The following is a 19,236-nucleotide window of genomic DNA, read 5'->3' on the forward strand; positions in this document are numbered from 1 at the left end:
GCCAGTGAAGAAGAGGACTCAGGTTCTAGCCAGGCTGCAGCATGAGATCAACTGTGGGAAGCCTCAGAAGATGCTGGAGGGAGAGATTCTGGACAGGGAGAACAGCTTCCAGCGTGAACCTCCTTCATGAGACATGGAAGATTCTCTTGGCCAGTGAGGAGTTAGAATCTTGTATCTGGATGCGAATATCCTTACAAAGGTTTATGAGGTCCCTTCTATCCAATCCCCTTTTCTGCTACTCTAACATGTCTCTTTCATGTGTTGCTTCTAGAGCCTGGAATACCTTCTAGCCCAGACTCCTGGTCTCTGACACTTCCTCCCTCTTCTCACAAACCACTCAACTGCTACACTCTTGGCATGCAGCCCCCCCTCCCCCACCGTGTTCAGTATACTGCTGGTTAAAAGTTACTTAGCAGTGTATGCCTTACTACAGAGTAAAGATTCTAGGAGGGCCAAGACTATTTACCAGTTTCCCAGACTGTTCAGTTCTGTAATTGCCACTATTGTTTTCTTTATTATGGCACCAGCACTACGCAAAGATACCTGGTGCTGTTCCCAGATTTAAGGGCACAGAACTGGCAGCATGGACATCTCTGCTGTCTCCTACTGTGCTTCTGGGGGGGGGGGAAACACGCAAGTTCGAGAAAGGCAAGGCTGCCTGACTTGAAAAGGGAAAAAGAAAACCACTCCGACAAATGACCATTTTGGGGGATCTGCCTGCCAGGGTACACCATGTGAGCTGGCTGCATAGGACAAGCCAGGGCTATCCATCATCCACAAAGATATTCTGCCCACACAGGTCAAAAACACCCATGTTTGTAATGATGAACATGATACTGTGTTAGTTTTTAGAGAGGATTTGTTTTGGCGCACAGTTTCATGTCTGTTCATGTTGGGTGAGGGAGACATCACGGAGGAAGAGCACAGAGGAGAAAGGCTGCTCACCACATGGCAGCCCAGGAGCAGAATGAGTGAACAGTGCTGGGCATGAGCAGGGTGACCTTGAACTTGTCCCATCTCCTTGTTCCCACACACTCCCAGCAATGCCATCAAATTATGGATTCATAATATGAATATGGAGTCATCTGTGGAGTAAGCCACTGGGGAGGTCAGAGCCCACAGGATCCGATTACTTCCCCACAGCCCATTGGCTGGCAACCATGGCTGTTTCTGTCCCCAGCTAACACTACCACTTCTTTGACTCGAAGGAAGGCAAGGAAAAAACAGTCCTTCAAGTCTATGGTAACATTTTGCTTAAAGCCCATGGCCTAGGCCTTTCTCTCACATACCTAGAACGAATTGGCAACAGTTTTAAAATTTCCAGGCTAGGTATGGCACTGCACACCTTTAATTTCAGCACCCAGGAAGCAGAGGCAGGAAGATCTCTATGAGGTCCAGGCCAGACGGAGCCACAAAGTAAGACTCAAATCCCAAAGGTTTCAAGAATTTCCTTAGCACTAAAAATGTAAAGTTGGCCCCGCATATGTGTAAGCTGATGTTAGGGGTATGCAAAGGTATGTAAAGGGCTGTGTGAGTTTCCGAGTGGCCTCCTCCCTCTGGCACTCACACAGCTCCCTGCAATCACTTTTAATGGCTTCTGACCACAGTTCCTGCCTTCCTGACTGAGGAGTAGCTCACCTGGAGCCGGTGCTGGGCCTGTGACCTACTTCTGGGTTATAGGACTATGGATGCCTGTGCATGCCAGTGCCCGGCACACTGGCTTCTGGGCAGTTCTCCTGTCCCCACCCTCACCTCACTGTGACAGATGTGTGCCACTGCATTCAGCTTTTAATGGGGTTTGGGGGCTTGAACTCAGGTATGAGATTTGTGTAGCCAGCACTTTTACCTGCTGTGCCACCTCGCTGGTCCCAATGGTGACCACACTTTACAGCGGTAAGAGTGACTTGGAGAGGCTGTGGAGCTTGGATGACATCATTTAGGCTGATCTGGGATTTAAATCACAGACTGACGCAAAAACTGAGATTTTCACTTCAAGTTCAGGGACATGAAGACAGAATGAGAACTTAGGTTTGAGGCTGGAGAGATGACTCCGCAGTTAGGAGCACTTGCTTCTTCTGTAGAGGACGTACCTTTATTCCCAGCTCACAACCATCTACAGCTTCAGTTCTGGGCATCTGCCCTGCTCTTCTGACCAGTGTAGACACAGGCATGTATGTGGCACATGTGAATGCATGTAGGCAAACATGCATACTCATAAAATAAGTGAATCTCAGAAAAGAAAGAACTTAAACTTCCTTGTCTTGTGCAGTGGGAACTGAGGTCCCCGAGGCTTGTGTGGTATCGGCCTTCTTTCCACTGCATGCTTTACAAACTGTATCCTAGACTGAGGCAGGGTTACCAGGCTACTAGACTGTGCCCTAGGTATAGTTTACAACCAGTGGTAGCTGGGAACCCATGTTCTGCTCGCTCAGCTACGTGCCTCAGGTGACCTGTACCCCATTAGAAAGGGACCGTTTCTCTTATATGCTCAAAGGTACCATATGTTTCACAGGTGCCCCGGGTGGGAACATTCAAGGGAACTCAGTATTTCCTATAACACTTTAATTCGTTTTCTTAAAGTACACAAACCAGAAAGTAATATACAGCAGTTGAATATCACTTTAGCTTTTATTTTTATTTTATCTACTTTTGTTTCAAGGCTGACCACCCATGGCCTATTGCATCTAACACAGGGGCTATCACAAGATGGGGTAATAGAGAAGGAAGCGTTGGGGGTGAAGGTCACTGATCTATAAGATCACAGTGCACCTCAGTGCCTAGAAGTAGTCCACTCATGAGATATGGTTCTACCGAAGGAGAAGTTAGGGTGAGGCCGGCTGACCCTGGGGACTCTGACCTTGGTGTAAGGTCGTCCTGGTTCTGCTATTACTGAAAACTCTTGATGCCCTCTTCAGAGGGCAAACAGCACTGGTAGCAGAACGTGGGCACTGCTCATGCTTCTTCTAGGCCGGTGCAAAAGGGCATTAGCAGTTTAACAGGAGCCTTTTAAGGTAACTACTTATTGGCTGGTAGGAAGCAGGCCAAACGAGACTGCTTATATGGCCAGTGCGTTTCTGTGACCTGCATTTCCCCTCTTCCGTGAGAAAGCTTGCTCATGCAAACCTGCTATAGATTTGGGAATAAACATTCACAAGACCAATAGTACCTGTTTTGGGCTTCTATATTTATTTCCCTTCCCCTGCGCTGTGTCTTATCTTAACTACCTAGCTTTCTACTCTCTGCAGACCATCTCCGCTCCTCCGTCTGCATGCAGGAGGGATTTTTAAGAGTGCGGTCTTGGGACCTCCTAGCTAGTTCTTGCTTAAATACAGGAACCTAAGATCATAGCTGTTTGGCTACAATTTAGTTTACAATATATACAGCATGTATACTGTATTCTATAGATCTACAGTATATGTACTAGTCTGCTAACTTACTTGCTGTCTGACAATGTCACTAACGTAGTTCGGTAGTTCCTTGGGCCTTTCCCTGGTGGAAGCTTTGTCAGGGCTGTGACTTGGGTTGGTTTGCAGATGATAACTAAAGCCCACTTCCGGTTCACAGTGCAATGCCTAGAAGATGATGTAACGTCCCCAAAGAAACCCTCACCAAGCTGGCAAATCCACTCCCACCAAAATGTCTCTCAAAACCAGAAGGATAAATTTGCAAAAAAAAAAAATTTAAAAAAAGCTTCAACAAGACAGAACAGTTTTACTTAGACACTCGAAAGCACAGAGGAGTCCGCTGGGGCTCATTCTTCAGGTGCCACAGATTCCAGAGCTGGTTCTGAGGCTGCCCCATTCTGTGTGAAACCATTATCCAGAGAGGCCTTCACCCCAAGGGACCCCCAAGTGCAACCCCTGTCCCACTACGGCCTTTTGAGGTCTTTCCTTTCCTGACTGGAATCTAATTCCTTCAGCCATCCCCTTGTAAAGAGAATGTTATGGAGAAGCCGAGGGAAACAGGTCTCCAGACTCCTGGTTTCACAGGCCTTCCGGCACCAGGCTCCATAAACCACTGTGCCAGAACTGTACCCTCTGACCTTGGAGACTGCCTGACATCACTAAGCCTGCTTCAGCCTGTGAAAGGGAGCTGGGGCTGCTTCCGGAGTGCTGGGTCAGACAGGAGCTAAGCATGCAGGAGCAGCCAAGAAACACAAGCACAGTTGTCTGCTTTACTTCGATTATGCACTTTTAGAGGAAGGCATGTGGGCTTCTCTTTCCTTGTTTTCTGCCATCTCCGATTTCCAAACATCCAGGACTGAATTTGCAGTCAAAACTCAAAATTCCATGTTTATTTTTACTCTCTTTAAATGTGTTCCTTTGGTCCGATCCCATTCTACCTGCTGATATGTTGAAAGCACTAATGGCATCTGAAAAGACACTGACGTTCCTTAAATGTGCTACGCTGCTTCCTGCTTCCGCTATGGATGGTGCTGACTAAAAGGCGTGAGGGGAAATGTTCTTGCACGTACCTGAATCATTTCAGAATTTTTCCATCTTTCAAAATAGGAATGATAAAGTCTTAGTCTCCTTTTGAAAGAGGATCACCAAAGCTACACCACCAGCATGCGACTCTGGACCCCAGTGCACAGTCAAGGCACTAAGAACATGGGGTAAGTGGGTTCTTAACTTCAGATCCAGAAAGCTTCAGAGCTGCAAGGAACGGCCTCCGAAAGAGAGAACAAGATCTCACAATTCCTGGCGCTAGTGACCTGGCTCCAGGCTTCAGCTGATCTTTATAGGGGACATGGTGCAAAGCCATATCAGGCAACATTCTCTGTGCTCTCTGTTTCAACAAATACTGGACTAAAATTTCCTTTCGCCTCCATTCTCTCAAACCCAATCCCAGCGCCTTGTGATCCCAGCATTCCTGTGCTCTGCCTAGCTATGGAATTCAGACAGCCTGTAATTGTCTCAGCTCCTATATCCGCTTACCAAGCAGAATGCCTCCTTCCCCATCCTGACTCCTTCCAAAGGCCGACTTTGTGGACTCCAACACAGAACAAAGGAAAGAGCACCCGGCTGTAATCCACCCTGCTTGGCCCTATCTCATTCACAAACACTCTCATACACACAAACTCACTCTCCTTCATGGTGCCCATGCAGCTTTGGAGTGATTCCAAAAGACGCTGAGGCTCAGGAGAGTTAGGCTGGAGCCCTAACACCAGATAGCATATAGCAAGGATGGAGTCTAATCTTGGTTGTGTGGCCCTGGGTTTCAAAAACGTGTGTGTGTGTGTGTGTGTGTGTGTGTGTGTGTGTGTGTGTGTGTGATCTCAATGTTAGTAACACTAACCCCCCATCTCCTTTTGTGTTTGACTTCTGGACTTCTGTGTGTTTCCGCTGGCCAGCCTGCATGTAATCACCATGCTACAGAGCATGTGGTGTTTTCCTTATCTGCTTTGCTGTCCTTCATTACCTGATCATTGCGTTTTGTTTAATATGTTCTGTAAAATGACAGCAATGTCCAAGATGATTGTGGTAATTATGTTAAAAAATAGATCTTGGCAAGAAAATGTTCAGTCAGTGGTATGACATATGACTTATGTATTTTAAATACATCCCCTAAAATTACTTAGATTTTTATTTTACTAAAAGTGTCTGAGCCAATACTGACTTAAAGAAACAGAACTATTTTCCTGTTGACCTTTTGGACTCCTTCCCTTCTTCACTCTCACTCCTCCTGGAGGTGCTGTCTCACAGAACAGATAAGGTAGGCTTAGATCTTCCACAGCTACTTATTTACGGTTCTTGACTGCTTTAACGTCTCTTCTAGTCCACGGACCAACAGTAGGGTTCGAGAAAGATGGTTAATAGGACAAGGAGGTTGTGGGCCTGTTTAGATCCAATCTTGTCAGAATACCAGCAGTCTAGCCCGACAGTTAACACCAAACACCAGTCGATGGCAGTGGTACGATCCAGCAAGAACTATGAGGCTCTGCCTGCCTGAGTGGAAGAGACCAGAATCAGCTGGAATACCATGAGCAAGTCTCTGGCATGGTTCTCTCTATGAAGTGAAGCCTAGCAAAGCGTTGCATGGCCAACAAAGACCAGTGAAGTGTCACACAGTGTCACAATGCAAGAGGGACCTTTCGCTGTCTGGAGGGCCCTACCCGCACTCTTCCAAACATCACACTCCCTCTCAAGCGTCTGCTCCGGCAAAACATCACATGTCCTTTCACAAGACAGCTTCCACAGAAATATCATATGACACAACTGAATTTCCAAAGAAACCAGAAATTTCCACTTCATAAATGGGCTAGCAGAAGCTCCTATATCTGGTCCCGGGCCTGAGGAAGAGGGAGCTTTAAGCTTAGTGTGGGGAAAGTTGGGGAAAGGGGAAGGAGCTGAGTCCTGGGGACCCAGGAGGGGACATAGCAGTCAACTCCAGAGCCAGGAAATGGAGTGGCACATCGGGAGAAGGATAGGCAGAGGGATGGCTGCTTCCCAGGGCCTGATGGGAGATGCAAAGGTAGAGAATGGCAGGGCCCCAGACAGGAGTGACACACCATGAGGACCTGGACTTTTCCTCTAGTCCCAATGTCCTTAGCCCTAACTACATGGTGGAAAGAAGAACAAGGCTTCCAAGTCATATGGGTGGGAGAATCTCCCGATGAGACATTAAAGGAGAGAGAAAAGGATGGCTGCCTAGCCATTAACAGGTAGGAATCCAAGATCTAGCGTGGGAAGAGGATAATGAAGCCTGGGTCCCTCTAAGTAGCCTTGGGAAGGCAGGTGGCTCTTGGCCACTGGAGGAAGCTGTACAGGGCACTGACGTGGGGTCGGGGGCTGCAAGTGAGATCATGCATTTTGTCCAACTGAATGAAAACAACAGGCTCAAGGAGCCTGAGAGGAACAGGCAAGCTACCACAACTACCACCAGAACCCTTAATAAAAATGTTTCTAGCTGTCGCCCTGAACTGGAATAGCCCAGAATAAGTCTGAGTTTAACAAGTGCCCAGGTGTTTTTAGATCAAAGGTGGTTTGGGGCACTAAACTAGTTTCCTAAGGGTGCTGTAACAATCAACACACTTGACAGATTTATTCCCTACAACACAGGACAGAAGCCCAGCAGGTGTTTACAGGTCCAGGCTCTCTCTGATCACAGGGCATGTGCAGAGTCCTTCCTTGCTGCTTTAGCTCTGGCTTATGACTACAGGACTCTCACTTTTATCTTTCTCTTCTCATCCTTAAGAAGAATGGGAAGGTGTGGTGGCTGGGTCATCTTGGACAACCTCATTCCACCATGATGATAATCTATGAGATCATTTTTCCAAATGGAGACCCCACTTGCAGGTTCTGAGTCGTAGGCATACCTTTAGGGAGGCCTCATCAGTCAGCCCAGTAAAACCATCATGGCGATAACTCATAGATGAATGGGAGGAGAGCATGGATCCAGACACTGCAAGCAGAGTTCCCTGGCAGCTGACAGAGAAGGAAGAATAGGACCATTGCAAAGACCATTTATATACACAGTGGCACTCCCAAGCACTCCCTGGTACTGGGAGACTCCACGGGGCTAAGAATCAGGGGAAAGGCCACCTGAGAGTACTACATGTTAGGAGACAAACACCCACAAGTTAATAGAGTTAAAATGACTATGCCACCTTCTAAACAGAGGCAAGCACTTTGAAGGGCTGAAAAGACTTAGTCCATTTTCCGAATTGGATTAATTTGCTATGAAGCTCTGATTTCCTCTCTAAAATACAGTGACATGTTCTTACCCCTATCCTTTACTTAAAGTTTGGACAAGCCACCATGGCAGAATTATTTCTAAGTTGTTTCTTTAGGATCAGTCGGCCGTCCTGCTAGTCCCCAACACTGGCGTTAGCTCCAAGTCCCTTCCCACCACCTACTGCCATCCTGGACACCTTCACTGGGAGCAGTTCTCCCATTATTTGTATAGTGACACACTCCCCCTGCTGTAATCCTTCTACTTCCCAGACACACAGTAAGGTTTTCTGTGCCTTCAGACAGAAATTTCTCTTCTTACAAACTATTTTAACAGTCTTCAGAATTTGAGTCTGAAGAGACCTCATTGAGGTCTGTTACTCCAGCATGCGTTTTTTTTTTCTTTTTTTCTTTTTTTTTTTCCGGAGCTGGGGACCGAACCCAGGGCCTTGCGCTTGCTAGGCAAGCGCTCTACCACTGAGCTAAATCCCCAACCCCAAATGCGTTTCTTTCTAAACAGAATCCAGCCCACACCCTCGGAGACCGGCCTTAAAACATGTTCCAGTTAGCAAGCTGGCAAACTCGTCTGCATAAGTTTGTCTCTGTGTTTCGCTACGTGTATAGCAACGTTCCCCAAAGGACAAACTCACACGAGTCAGGGAAATCCTAGGTGCATTCTTCCACATAGCAGGACTGAGGTGGCAGGGGAGGCAAGATCTCAGGTTAGGTCCCCACTGCCAGTCCAAGGATCAAGCAGGACTTCCCCACAGCACTCTGATGGCTTCTCATCTGTCAACACTCCTTGGAGCAAATCCTTGGAACAACTGCATCCTGGCTCCCTCCTAGTGACCCCGCATGACACCAAACCCTACAGCCTTATTTATGTAATGGCAGAAACAGGCCTTAAGTGCTCAAGAGTTTCAAAACAAGACTGACAACTGTAGTGAAAGAGGGTGAGGGAAACTGAATGAATTCTACAGCACTGCCTTACGTGTGTGTTCCGTCTCCATTCAGGTCTAATAGATGCTGGCTGTTCACCTTCACAGGTGGGTTACGTGGCGTCTACGGAAGCTAAGGTGCCCTGCCCCTGCTGAAGGGGTAACAGCTATGAGGAGAGCATGGCGAAGCCAGGAATCTCAAAAGCTAACATCTGTCGAGCATTTCTGCGTGTGAGGCCCTGTGCTGAGTGCTGCACACACAACCAAGAGCGAGGAGTCTCTAAAAGATGCTGAGAAGGGAGAGCATTTCATCCTCCACGGTGACACTCATAGAAGGGGAGAGAGCCATGCCCACAATCCCAGACAACTCAGAAAGCCGCTGCTTGACAGCGCAGTGAGCATCCTTGCTAAGTCAACACCTTAAGTCACACCTGTCGGGGGTAGGGGGCTGCCTGCTGTCCTTCTTTGTTGGTACCTGCCACCTGATGCTTGGCTCCATCCTGCTGCCTTTGGAGTGACAGACCAGATAAGGAAGGACTTCTGCTGATGGCTTCCTCCAGTTTTACCCAGTACTGGGCAGCCTGACACATGTTGCCATGTGTACCTGATACCTCTCCAGAGAGCACAACCATAGGTCGCTTTCTGTTACAGACCTTACGATTTTGCTCACATGAAATGGGCATAGCTATATATATGAAGGGGGTGATCTATGCAGTGACATAGAGAAGGGAAGGTCAGCGGTTATTACCTTTCCTCGGCTTGGGCCCAGGACTCTATAGGAAAAGACTGTACGGGCTGCCACTGTGGTGATCCTGATGGGCGGACTCAGACTGTATATAGCATAATCCACAACTGACAGCGGCCTGTGTACAGTAAGTCTCTAAGCATCCACAGTGGTCTTCGAAAGTCTTGTGGCTGGAGAGCTGGAGAAGGGCCCAAGCTTGGTTGCTAGCACAACCTCTGGTGGCTCACGACCTCCTATAACTGTAGCTCCAGAGGATTAGACTCCTCCAATCCAAGTGGGTACCTGCGCTCACACACACCTCCCGTCCACATTCAGATACTTAAGAAGCAAAATAAATCTTAAATAAAAGGCATGCTGTATTAGAACTACTTCTATCCTCTTGTTATTAGCCTGTGTTTAATGCTCATATTACCTACCTGAACTTGTACAGACTTGAGTTTTAGACCTTAATCTAGAAAATGTAAGTTTAAGGTACTTCAATTTTTGTAGCTGGTCTTGTAGCTTTTTCTTCTTCCCTCCCCTCCCCCTCCCCTGGTCCTGACCCCCAAACACAGATAGGAGAGAAACAAGGACAGAAGGGCAAGAGATCCCCAAATCTAATGTCTTTCTATTTGTTTCTTCTTTGACCATGGCTACTAACAAACCACACACAGGCCCCCTAAGTGACCACCAACCCTGCCTCTTGGGGCCCTCACATTTATATACCCTCTGAAAAGTCCCCAGAATTCCAAACACCACACAGTCACAGAAACTATCTGCAGCTGGCAAAACCATGCCTTTGCTAGAGCATGAGGTAAATCATGGTCAGCTGCCACATCCCCACACCTGGGATTAAAACAAAAGCACATTCTTATAATATTTTTGGTGGTTTTTTTTTTTAAGAAACCAAAATTCTAAAATGTCACTACAAATTTTACTGTTTCTAAAATTTCATCTGTCCAGTGACGTACCGTCCTAAAATTGAAATCATGCCATGTCAGTACCCAAGGTTTCCATGACGCCCTCACGTGCACAGTATCTGGGAGGCACTCGTTCTCCAGCCTATTTGCTCCTATAGGGAAACTCCTAACATGAATCCTGGAGGCAGAGCACAAATTCTTCCCTTCCGTCTGTCTGTGTGTTTTCAGGATGGGGTTTCCCAATGCTTCAGGAGCTGACTGAACCATCAGATCACCACATCCTGCCTTTAAAAGGAAGAGGCCCATCTTCACCTTGAGCAGGTGCTGTGACAGGGGACGGTAATGGCTGGGTAACACCCAGGACTTTATTTAGCTCTAACTGTGTTAGAGGACTCTGAGTTGACATCATCCCACTGCTTCGCTGTGCCCTCCCTAATATGACAAGGACAAAATGACAGCCAGAGAAGCCTGGCAGTCAGAGCTTCAAGACAACGCGACAGCACAAGAAGACACATCTACCAAGACACAAAGCAAACCTGCTCCTTTCTTCTCTAGAGGTGTCATGGAGACACAGAGCTGACCCTCTTGGTCTGGAGAATAGTCCAAGTGGTCACTGTACATCAGGAATTCCTGGGAGACAACTCTGGTGCTTTTGCCTGAGTCTGCTCTCACCTCTCTACCTTCAACTGACAACCTCACATCTGCTATGATTTCCCACAGAGTTCTAGACACAGGATGTCAAGGTGCAGAATCATCGGTTCGGGACCAAGCCTTAGATGTTTGTACTTCCCCTAGTCATCCATTTCCATCTCCTACATTTCCCATAATCCCTCCTCTATGTTTCCAGTGTGAAGCCACCGTTAGCAGCAGTAATCCCTGAAAGAGGCCAGGTAAGGTGGCATAGGCCTCTGAGGCCTCTGGGGCTGGGGAAGCCACTTCCTCCTAGAACTTGGCAACCCTGAGTAATCTGCAGAGTTGTTGAACAAGCACACCAGAAGGCCTGAGGAGACAAGCGCATGGCTTTTTTGACTATGGAAAGGCCACAGAAACTCTGGCCAGCGTACAAATGGATGTGTAATAGTCTAGACTGAGGAAAACAAGAAGGAAAAAAAATGGCTGGTAGTGGGAAAAAAATATAAAGAACTACATTTTGGCATGTTTTTGCCAATTCCGCTCAGGAATTACTTTCATTAAAGCAGAATGTATCAGAAGTGATGTTGGAAGCCTGTAACTCCAGCACTGGGGAGGCTGAGGTGGGAAAATGAGTTGGAGGCTAGCCTGGGCTACACTGAGAGGTAATCTCTGTACAACAACAAAACTCAGAATGTGTTTTTCGGGCACTATTTGGGTATTTAAACGTTCACATGTTCGAGAGAGAGTTTATCTACATGGTAAAAAAGTAAAAAAACAAAACAAAACAAAAAAAAACCCCTCCCCCGACAAAAGCCCACAGTCTGCTGTTTAGAACCACTGTGCTGTAAGTATACTTATTTAAAAATAACCTAAATACAGGTTATGCTACGTGAATGCTCCAGTCTCTGCCTGTGCTTTCGTTTTAGAAAACACGCTCACAGGCTGCACAATGGGCGGGGCTTCACTGTGTACACTCAGTGCAGAAAATGGCTACCGGGTTGGGCCTGCACACTACAAACAAGCAGGGTACCTTCTGGAGACACTCTCCCTCCTGGCCGAGAACCTTCTTTTCCCACCAATACTGGGTTTCTTTGCTGAATACCCTGGTAAGTAACCACCAGAGCGTTTACTATCTCCCGAGCAAGGGAGCCTCGTGGGGAAAAACACATTATTTTTAAAGCAAGACGGCCGTTAGGATCAAAAGGAAGACTCCTATTTATAAAAGAAGACAACCACGTCGACAGGTATTTCTTCAACAGAAGTGGAAAGCATTTTGCCAGAAATTAATAAATGGAAAAAAGTCTTAAAAACAAACAGAAAGCCTTTTAATCAGTTTCCTGGTAAAATGTAAAACCAACGCTTGCCTAGGAAGCGCAAGGCCCTGGGTTCGGTCCCCAGCTCCGAAAAAAAGAAAAAGGAAAAAAAAAAAAAAAAAAAAACCAAAAGGACGAACGCTGACAAATTAAATGGAGGCCAAAGCAGGGTAAGAATTCACTCCGAAGTTATTTCTGTTTAGGAAGGGATGTGTCCTTCCAGGTGACTGACCGCACATCTGTGCAAAAAGTCAACTCATGGTGAAGGGGGCTGAGACACCCTAATCACTGGACCTTGGTAGGAAAAAAGAAATTGAAGGTCAGGGTTGTTTTCTTCACCCCAGTTAGCACAGGCCCCAAGGGTAGCAGGCGCTAAGGCCCAGCCCTGGGACAACTCCGCTCAGTCACCCGCGTTAGCAGATTCTTCTCCTGTCATTTCCCACGAAAGCAAAGGTGAAACCCCATTATGCCAGAGGAAGGGGACACAAACGGGAGGTGTGATTCAGCAAGCACGCAGAGCATGTGACGGTGACACGTCCATCAAACAGATGTGTGATTCAGCGCTGAGGCAGTGGAGAAAATGGCTGAGTCATGTCAGGGACCGCAGGACCAGGGGATATATGTTTCAGCAGAAAGCGAGATCTATTTGTAAGAAAGGAAACCCTCACTTACATTCAGGAACCAATCACGATCCTGACAGAGCTGACGAAAGGCTTGTGGGGTCACACGAACACACAGAGCAGTGAAGGCCGCTGTGGTTACACCGCAGGGAGCAATGGAAGGTGGGGTGATGCCATTCCTGATCACCTGGCATGCGTGTGGAGGCCAGGGAGGGCACCGGAGCCCTGGAAATGGAGGCACAGCCCATTGTGAGGTGCCATATTGGATGCTGGGAAGAAGGCCTCTGTAAGAATGGCAAGTGTTTTTAACTACTACAGCCATCTCCTAAGACCACCCTGGTAAAGCCTTGGCCCATACTAAACTCCTGGTCACTTCAACACACACACACACACACACACACACACACACACACACACACACACGCGCGCGCGCTACAACAGTGTAATGGTTGGAATAAATACATTAAAATGAGGCTGGGAGACCAGGCTTCGGGCAGCAGCATCTTAGCAGAAATGGACAGATTGTGAGAGGAAGGGAAGCATCATTTATCAGTTGCCTGCCACACTGTAGCTACTGATCAAATTATCACTCAAAGTTTCAAAACAGGGGTTGGGGATTTAGCTCAGTGGTAGAGCGCTTGCCTAGCAAGCGCAAGGCCCTGGGTTCAGTCCCCAGCTCCGAAAAAAAGAAAAAAAAAGTTTCAAAACAGACCAATTTGAGCTTAGAAAGGAAAAACTCAGCTTAGCAGGACTTTGTGCACTTCACAAGCCTGGAAAATGGCCCAGCTGGTTTGAGAGACTGGGTTTATCTGCCTCTAGCATCCTCATCCCAGTGTACCAAGCTCATATGCTCAAAAAATAGACCCAGTATTTAATAGATATACACTCAAAGGCAATGGAATTGAGTTACTTTTAGAAACTTTTTGCAACAACAGAAAGGGTTTTTGTTTGTTTGGTTGGTTGTTTTTAATCTATCCTTTGAAGAAAGATTCTCTGGGGCTGGAGAGATGGCTCAGTGGTTAAGAGCACTGACTGTTCTTCCAGAGGTCCTGAGTTCAAATCCTAGCAACCACATGGTGGCTCACAACCATCTGTAATGAGATCGGATGCCTCTTCTGGTGTGTCTGAAGACAGCTACAGTGTACTTACATATAATAAATAAATATTAAAAAGAAATAAAGAAAGAGTCTGATTTATCTGTTGTTGACACTGATACAATGTTAATACCACTATCAAAACCACATTTAGCAGCCTGAATTTTAGTAATGAGACGTGTGTTTGGGAGTATGCTAAGGTCAGGGATTTGTACAAGATTTATTCTCGATTTATGCAAGCTAGAAACTTATGCAAACGAATCCACTTAATATTCATTGTGCATATCACATTACCTTGCAAAGGAAAATGCCCCCCAAACACATAATGCACCCCTTGTCAGTCTCGTGTTCTTGGACCCATCCCTCCTATCAGAGGAAAGCTTTGTTCTAGAGGCTTCTGGAAGCATACTCCTCTGAGGCTTTTTGCTCTCCTTACAGGGTTCTTTCTGTCTCCCTGGTCATTTCTTTTCTTAAAAGGCTCAATACTCAACCACATTCTTCCTATACTCTAATGGGAAACCTCTTCATCTTTTCCGTATACCCATAGCTCCCGATCTGGCCTTCCCCTTCCTAAGGGGTCCAGATGAAAGATGGCGGCTTCAGTGCTTTACCCTCAGTGCCCCAGGGTCCCCAAGGCACCAGGGCTCTGAGAATGCTATGCTAGCAGCATCCCGTACTCTTTCTCCAGCAAGACAGCTGCCTGCCATTTTTCTCATTTCCCCACTTGCTACCCCGTGAGAGCACCATCTCTGGGCCTGCCCCTTTCCTTAGAGGACTGCGCAGCCTTCTTTCTTATTGCCTCTCCTCCTAACCTCCTCTAAGCTATGCACACGGACAGGCTCCTCAGGCAGGGCCATGACATTTCCTTGTTCAGAGAGCCTTAATGACACCATTGATTAACACATTCCAATTTCCTAGTTGGCATTCAAGACCATTATTGTTCAGCAACAAATATTCTCCAGTTCCATTTCACCCTGGACGCCTGTATAGACCAGTTCTAACTCAATTGGACTTGATGCTTTTCATGGATCACACGCTGAGCTTTCTGTCTTTCTCTACTCCTACTGCAAAAGCCTCCTCCAATTACCAAAGACTTCTTTTTACATTTACTGCCTGGACACACACACACACACACACACACACACACACACAGGAGGACAGGAGGGCGGGGTCTCTCTCTCTCTCTCTCTCTCTCTCTCTCTCTTGCTCTCTGTCTCTGTCTGTCTCTGGCTCTCTCTCTCTGCCTCTCTCTCTCTCTCTCTCTCTCTCTGCGTGTGTGTGTGTGTGTGTGTGTGTGTGTGTGTGTGTGTGTGTGTGTTTCTTGTTCGCCTTTTCAAGCTCTATCGACCGTCTGAGGAGGAAGTTCCCGTTGTTTTTCGGTTGAATTCTCTAGCCCCTTTAGTGGGGTCATACTTGTGATGGCCACTTGATAAACATTTGCCGCCTAACATTTACAGAACTTCACAAAGTTCCCAAGCCCGTGTGCAGGTCCGTGTCTCTTTTGTTTTCCTATGAGACTTATGTTGTAACAAGTGGCAGCCAGGTCCCGTAATCTGATTTCTAGCCTTTAACGCAATTCCCAGGTTTACCATTTGGCTTTCCATCCCATAAATCACGAAGAAGTGCTTGTGTTTCTTCAACTGCTCTATTTTAGAAGGCCAAAGTCAGCTGGACTAAAAGCTAAGAAATTGCTTTGAATCAAAAACTTCTCTTGTCAAACTGCTTCCTCTCCCACCCCCAGCTATGGGTTATGTACATACATTTTTTTTTAAAAAGGTCTCAATTGCAAGTGACAGGAATGGAAAAATGGCCAATTTAAAGTTAGATTTCATTTTGAAAACGAAAATGACGTAAGTCGGTCTCCAGCATCCTTCTGTTGATTACCAACAGCAAATCGCTGACAGCTGAACAAATAATTCCCCCCTTAAAGACGCGACATGACTAATACAATTATAAAAGCATAAACATCTTGAATACCCGAGAACCTCAGAGAAGTCCAATAACATGATATATGAATCCAGAGGCCTCGTGATCGTGTATCAACTGAAATTATACGATTAGTAGATGTTAGAAGTGGACAAGAATTAAAGTTCGAATTGCAAAGCAAGAACTTGGAAACGTCGCTGGCTGTGGCCTGACCCCGTGGCAGGCAGCACTGCGGGGCTGCTGGGGTGGCAGTTAGGGAGAGCGGTGACTGTGGGCTTGCCCACCAACTCTGCCTTTTGACTTTAGGTAGAATTTAGACTGCAGGCTTCTGGAGGACATGCATTTAACTGAGAGCGGTGTGGCTCTAGCAAAGCACTCTGAAAGACTGAGCCCATGAAGGAAGAGCTAGCCACAAAGCCTTCTACGACCTGCCACGGTTTGCACATTTCAATCCTCCTCTTTCTTGACTCTTCAGAGTACCGTAGAGGAGGAAACTGACACACCAGAAGAGGGCATCGGATCCCATTACAGATGGCTGTGACTCACCATGTGGTTGTGGGAATTGAACTCAGGACCTCTAGAAGAGCAGTCAGTGCTCCTAACCACTCCCTCCAGCCCTCAGAGGAGTAAATTATTAACACACTGCCCCACACATAGAGACACACAACCGTTTGGCAAACCGTAGCTGTTTCTGTCACTGCCTTGTACTGTGTTACCACCTTAGAGTGCTGGGCTGTCCAGACATCTGCATGAGAACCGAAAATGTCTCTTCATGATTGCACACTCTACAGCAAGTAGAGAGGCTGGCGGCCCGTCTGCCCTGACCTCAACCCACTGCGAGTGACAACAAAACTCAGTGGAATGCTCTGGGGTTCCATCTTGCTTAGGGTCCTTACGACTTGAGGAAGCCACAGAGCTATCAAGACACACACACACACACACAAGTTCTCATCAGCACATCTACCAGCGGAACTAACATGCCAAGCCTGCTGCCTTGAAGCTCTGTTTGCTAGTTCTCCCTCGGCACAGAGGCCTGGCACACCACGTGTCCTTAATAACAGACTGCTTGGGAGTCATGGAAATTTTGTAGTACCCAAACCTGGCCAGGTCGAGCTCAGGATTCAGACACCTTGAGGAGTCTTTCAGAAACTGCCATTTCTTTTCTCACGCAGACTAAGGAAAGACAGACCCCTCAGTTACCTCAGTTAGAACATGCCAGCCTTAACAGAGTTAGCTTCTGTGCTTTGGCAGAAATCACTTGGAAATCCTTGGTTCTGGGCCCTCCATGTCTTCCACAGCAAGATCTAAGAAAAGATGAAAACGCAGTGATTCAGGATTCAGGACTTCAGCCGCAAGAGTCATTGCGGGAAGTAAATGAGAGAGATGCCTTCGGTAAATCGGGGACTGCACCGAGTGCTCTCAGTGGATGGGTAAATCTCTGTAACACCCCTCAGCTGTAGGGAACAGTTCCCCATTTTACAGCTGTGAACCTGTTGCTGGAGGTCACACTGAGTGAGTGCTGGGACTCAAACCCAGGTTAACATCAGCACAAAGATTGATTTGAGCAAAAAATCTGCATCCCAGAACATGAAATTGGAGTCTTAAAGGCTTTTTTTGACAGTGACCCATTTTATTACAAATTATGTTACATAAGCCAAAGGCGCCATTAAACTTCGCAACGATTACTTTTTCTAGTCCTTCCTATCGTACTACATATTCTAATCTTTTAAAAATTTTCAGCAGTGACCCATCAACGGAATTCTACTAATGAATGCTTGGTCTCGGAAAAACACTGGTAGAAGGCCTATGATTCTCGAAGTCAGCCGACCGCTGCAAGTTGCAAGTTCGAAACCAGCCTGGGCTGCTAGCATATTAAACGTTCTAGGCTCCTTAGCCAGACCCTGTTACAAAACACAAACTCTGCTCTTTGATCTTAGCTACAGCGAGCCGCTATAAGTTTCTCTGAAACCACAACAAAACTATTCTTTCCAGCCGTGAGAACCAGAGCAAGCACTTTAGCTCCCCAATTAGGAGAATGGCCTTTAACCTTTCAAATAGGCATATACTACACAAACGTTTATCATTTAGAATAAATCATTACATGGGTTTTTCAATCAGGCCCAACATCCAGAATAGGAATCAGGCACTTACCCACCGCAAAGCAGGAGTTAATAAAGTGGAAGCGCAGATAGATTAAAATCTCAGGTTATTTATCAGCTGACCTGCAAAGAAGTGTCTAAAGGCTGACTGTTGAATTGTCCCAACAGACAGACCGCTGCAGTAGGAGCTGGAGGCCGAGGCTGCAACCCCTGGGGGCAGGGCCCTGCCTTTGAACGTCCGGTTCAATTCCAGGGGCTTGGTGTCGCACTAGAATCTCAACGCGATCCGGTAGGGTCAGGAAGCAGCTCGGGTTTGTGCTTCAGGGGAGGGGAGGTACGACAGTCCCGAGCCCCAGGTACGCGTCACTCCCCGCTGCCCCCCTGCAGCCGAGCCTGGTGGGGCGGGACGCGGGCACCTGCGGGCGCTGACTGCTCCGTAAGCTCCGCTGCGCGTCCGGGGAAGGCTGCAGCGCTGCCCACCGGCTCCTGCCTCCCCACCCCCACGCTTTGGAGACGCGCAGGCCCCGGCGCACTTACGGGGCTCCGCTCCGCCGCCCGCGCGCTTCCCGCGGGGTCCATGGCGCTTCCGGACCTGCGAGTCCGGCCGCAGCGCCGCCCAGAAAATGGACGCCGGCGGCTGGGCCCGGACGCCCTGGTCCGCCACTGGTGCAGTGCAGGCCCGACGGTCGCTAGACCTCGGGCGCCCGCCGACGCGCAGGCTTCAGGGGCGCTGCGGGCCGCAAAGCTTCAGCACAGCCGGCGCCACCGCTGCAGAGCCAGGCTCGCACAGGGCTGCGCAGCCACAGAACAGGCCCTGCACCCAGCGCGGGCCTCGTACATTCGAGCCCTATGCAGTTTTAAGGGCATCAAGTTCTCAGGATCAGGGTGTCACCTGTGCTTTCCCATGGCTGTCAGGGGACGCCTGGATTATTTCCCACCATGGTATAAGAACTAACTGTCTCATGCAATAAAATAAAATAAAAAGCCACCGACTGTCCGCTGGCATCCTTCCTACACAGATTCGCAATGTGGCACCTACTGCCTCATGCACACCTAAATGCAGGTGTTTGTTTTGAGCCATCCAGCATTGAGTCTTCGATTTTTAAATTTTTTTTTTTAATTTTTTGTCCTTTGGAAAAGACTCGCTCCCAGGCGAAACATTAAGGTTTTGAAAAGGGGTATTTTCCTGGAATATGGTTGCTTGCCATTTATGCACTCCAGTTCCTGACCAAGCATTAAGAATATGATCATTTTTTGGTGAGTTGAGTAGATTTTAATACTATATGCAAAGTAGAG

At 47.5% G+C, this 19,236-nt stretch overlaps 1 protein-coding gene and 1 long non-coding RNA gene across 25 annotated transcripts in view; one reads left to right on the forward strand and one right to left on the reverse strand.

Moving 5' to 3' along the window:
• The window catches only part of Zbtb38 (zinc finger and BTB domain containing 38), a 107,035-nt gene that overhangs the window by 54,177 nt on the left and 33,622 nt on the right, over nt 1-19,236 (reverse strand). For 4 of the 15 annotated variants that reach the window (XR_010053975.1, XR_010053976.1, XR_010053974.1 and 1 more), the window contains exons 5-6: nt 18,478-19,236; nt 17,042-17,145 (exon numbers count right to left, since the gene is read on the reverse strand). The exon at nt 18,478-19,236 is cut by the window's right edge and continues 9,593 nt beyond it. The exons of 4 other annotated variants lie outside the window; for them this stretch is intronic. Coding sequence is in view for 1 of the 11 variants with exons in the window: in XM_063265575.1 (XP_063121645.1) it covers nt 18,478-18,519 (42 nt within the window). In the remaining 10 variants the exon portion in view is untranslated. Of the gene's footprint in view, nt 1-12,873; nt 13,008-17,041; nt 17,146-17,992; nt 18,204-18,477 lie in introns of those variants that run through there. 7 more of the 15 variants (XR_010053978.1, XR_010053977.1, XM_063265576.1 and 4 more) reach the window with 5 other exon arrangements.
• LOC100909637 (uncharacterized) overlaps nt 1-19,236 on the forward strand; it is a 27,025-nt gene that overhangs the window by 2,746 nt on the left and 5,043 nt on the right. Inside the window, exons 3-5 of one of the 10 annotated variants that reach the window (XR_005488402.2) lie at nt 1-199; nt 4,512-4,615; nt 8,688-12,334. This is a non-coding gene — a long non-coding RNA (uncharacterized LOC100909637). The other 9 variants (XR_005488400.2, XR_005488401.2, XR_005488399.2 and 6 more) reach the window with 9 other exon arrangements.

This window comes from Rattus norvegicus, chromosome 8, assembly GCF_036323735.1.
Source record: "Rattus norvegicus strain BN/NHsdMcwi chromosome 8, GRCr8, whole genome shotgun sequence".
In the NCBI taxonomy this organism is placed as follows: domain Eukaryota; kingdom Metazoa; phylum Chordata; class Mammalia; order Rodentia; family Muridae; genus Rattus; species Rattus norvegicus.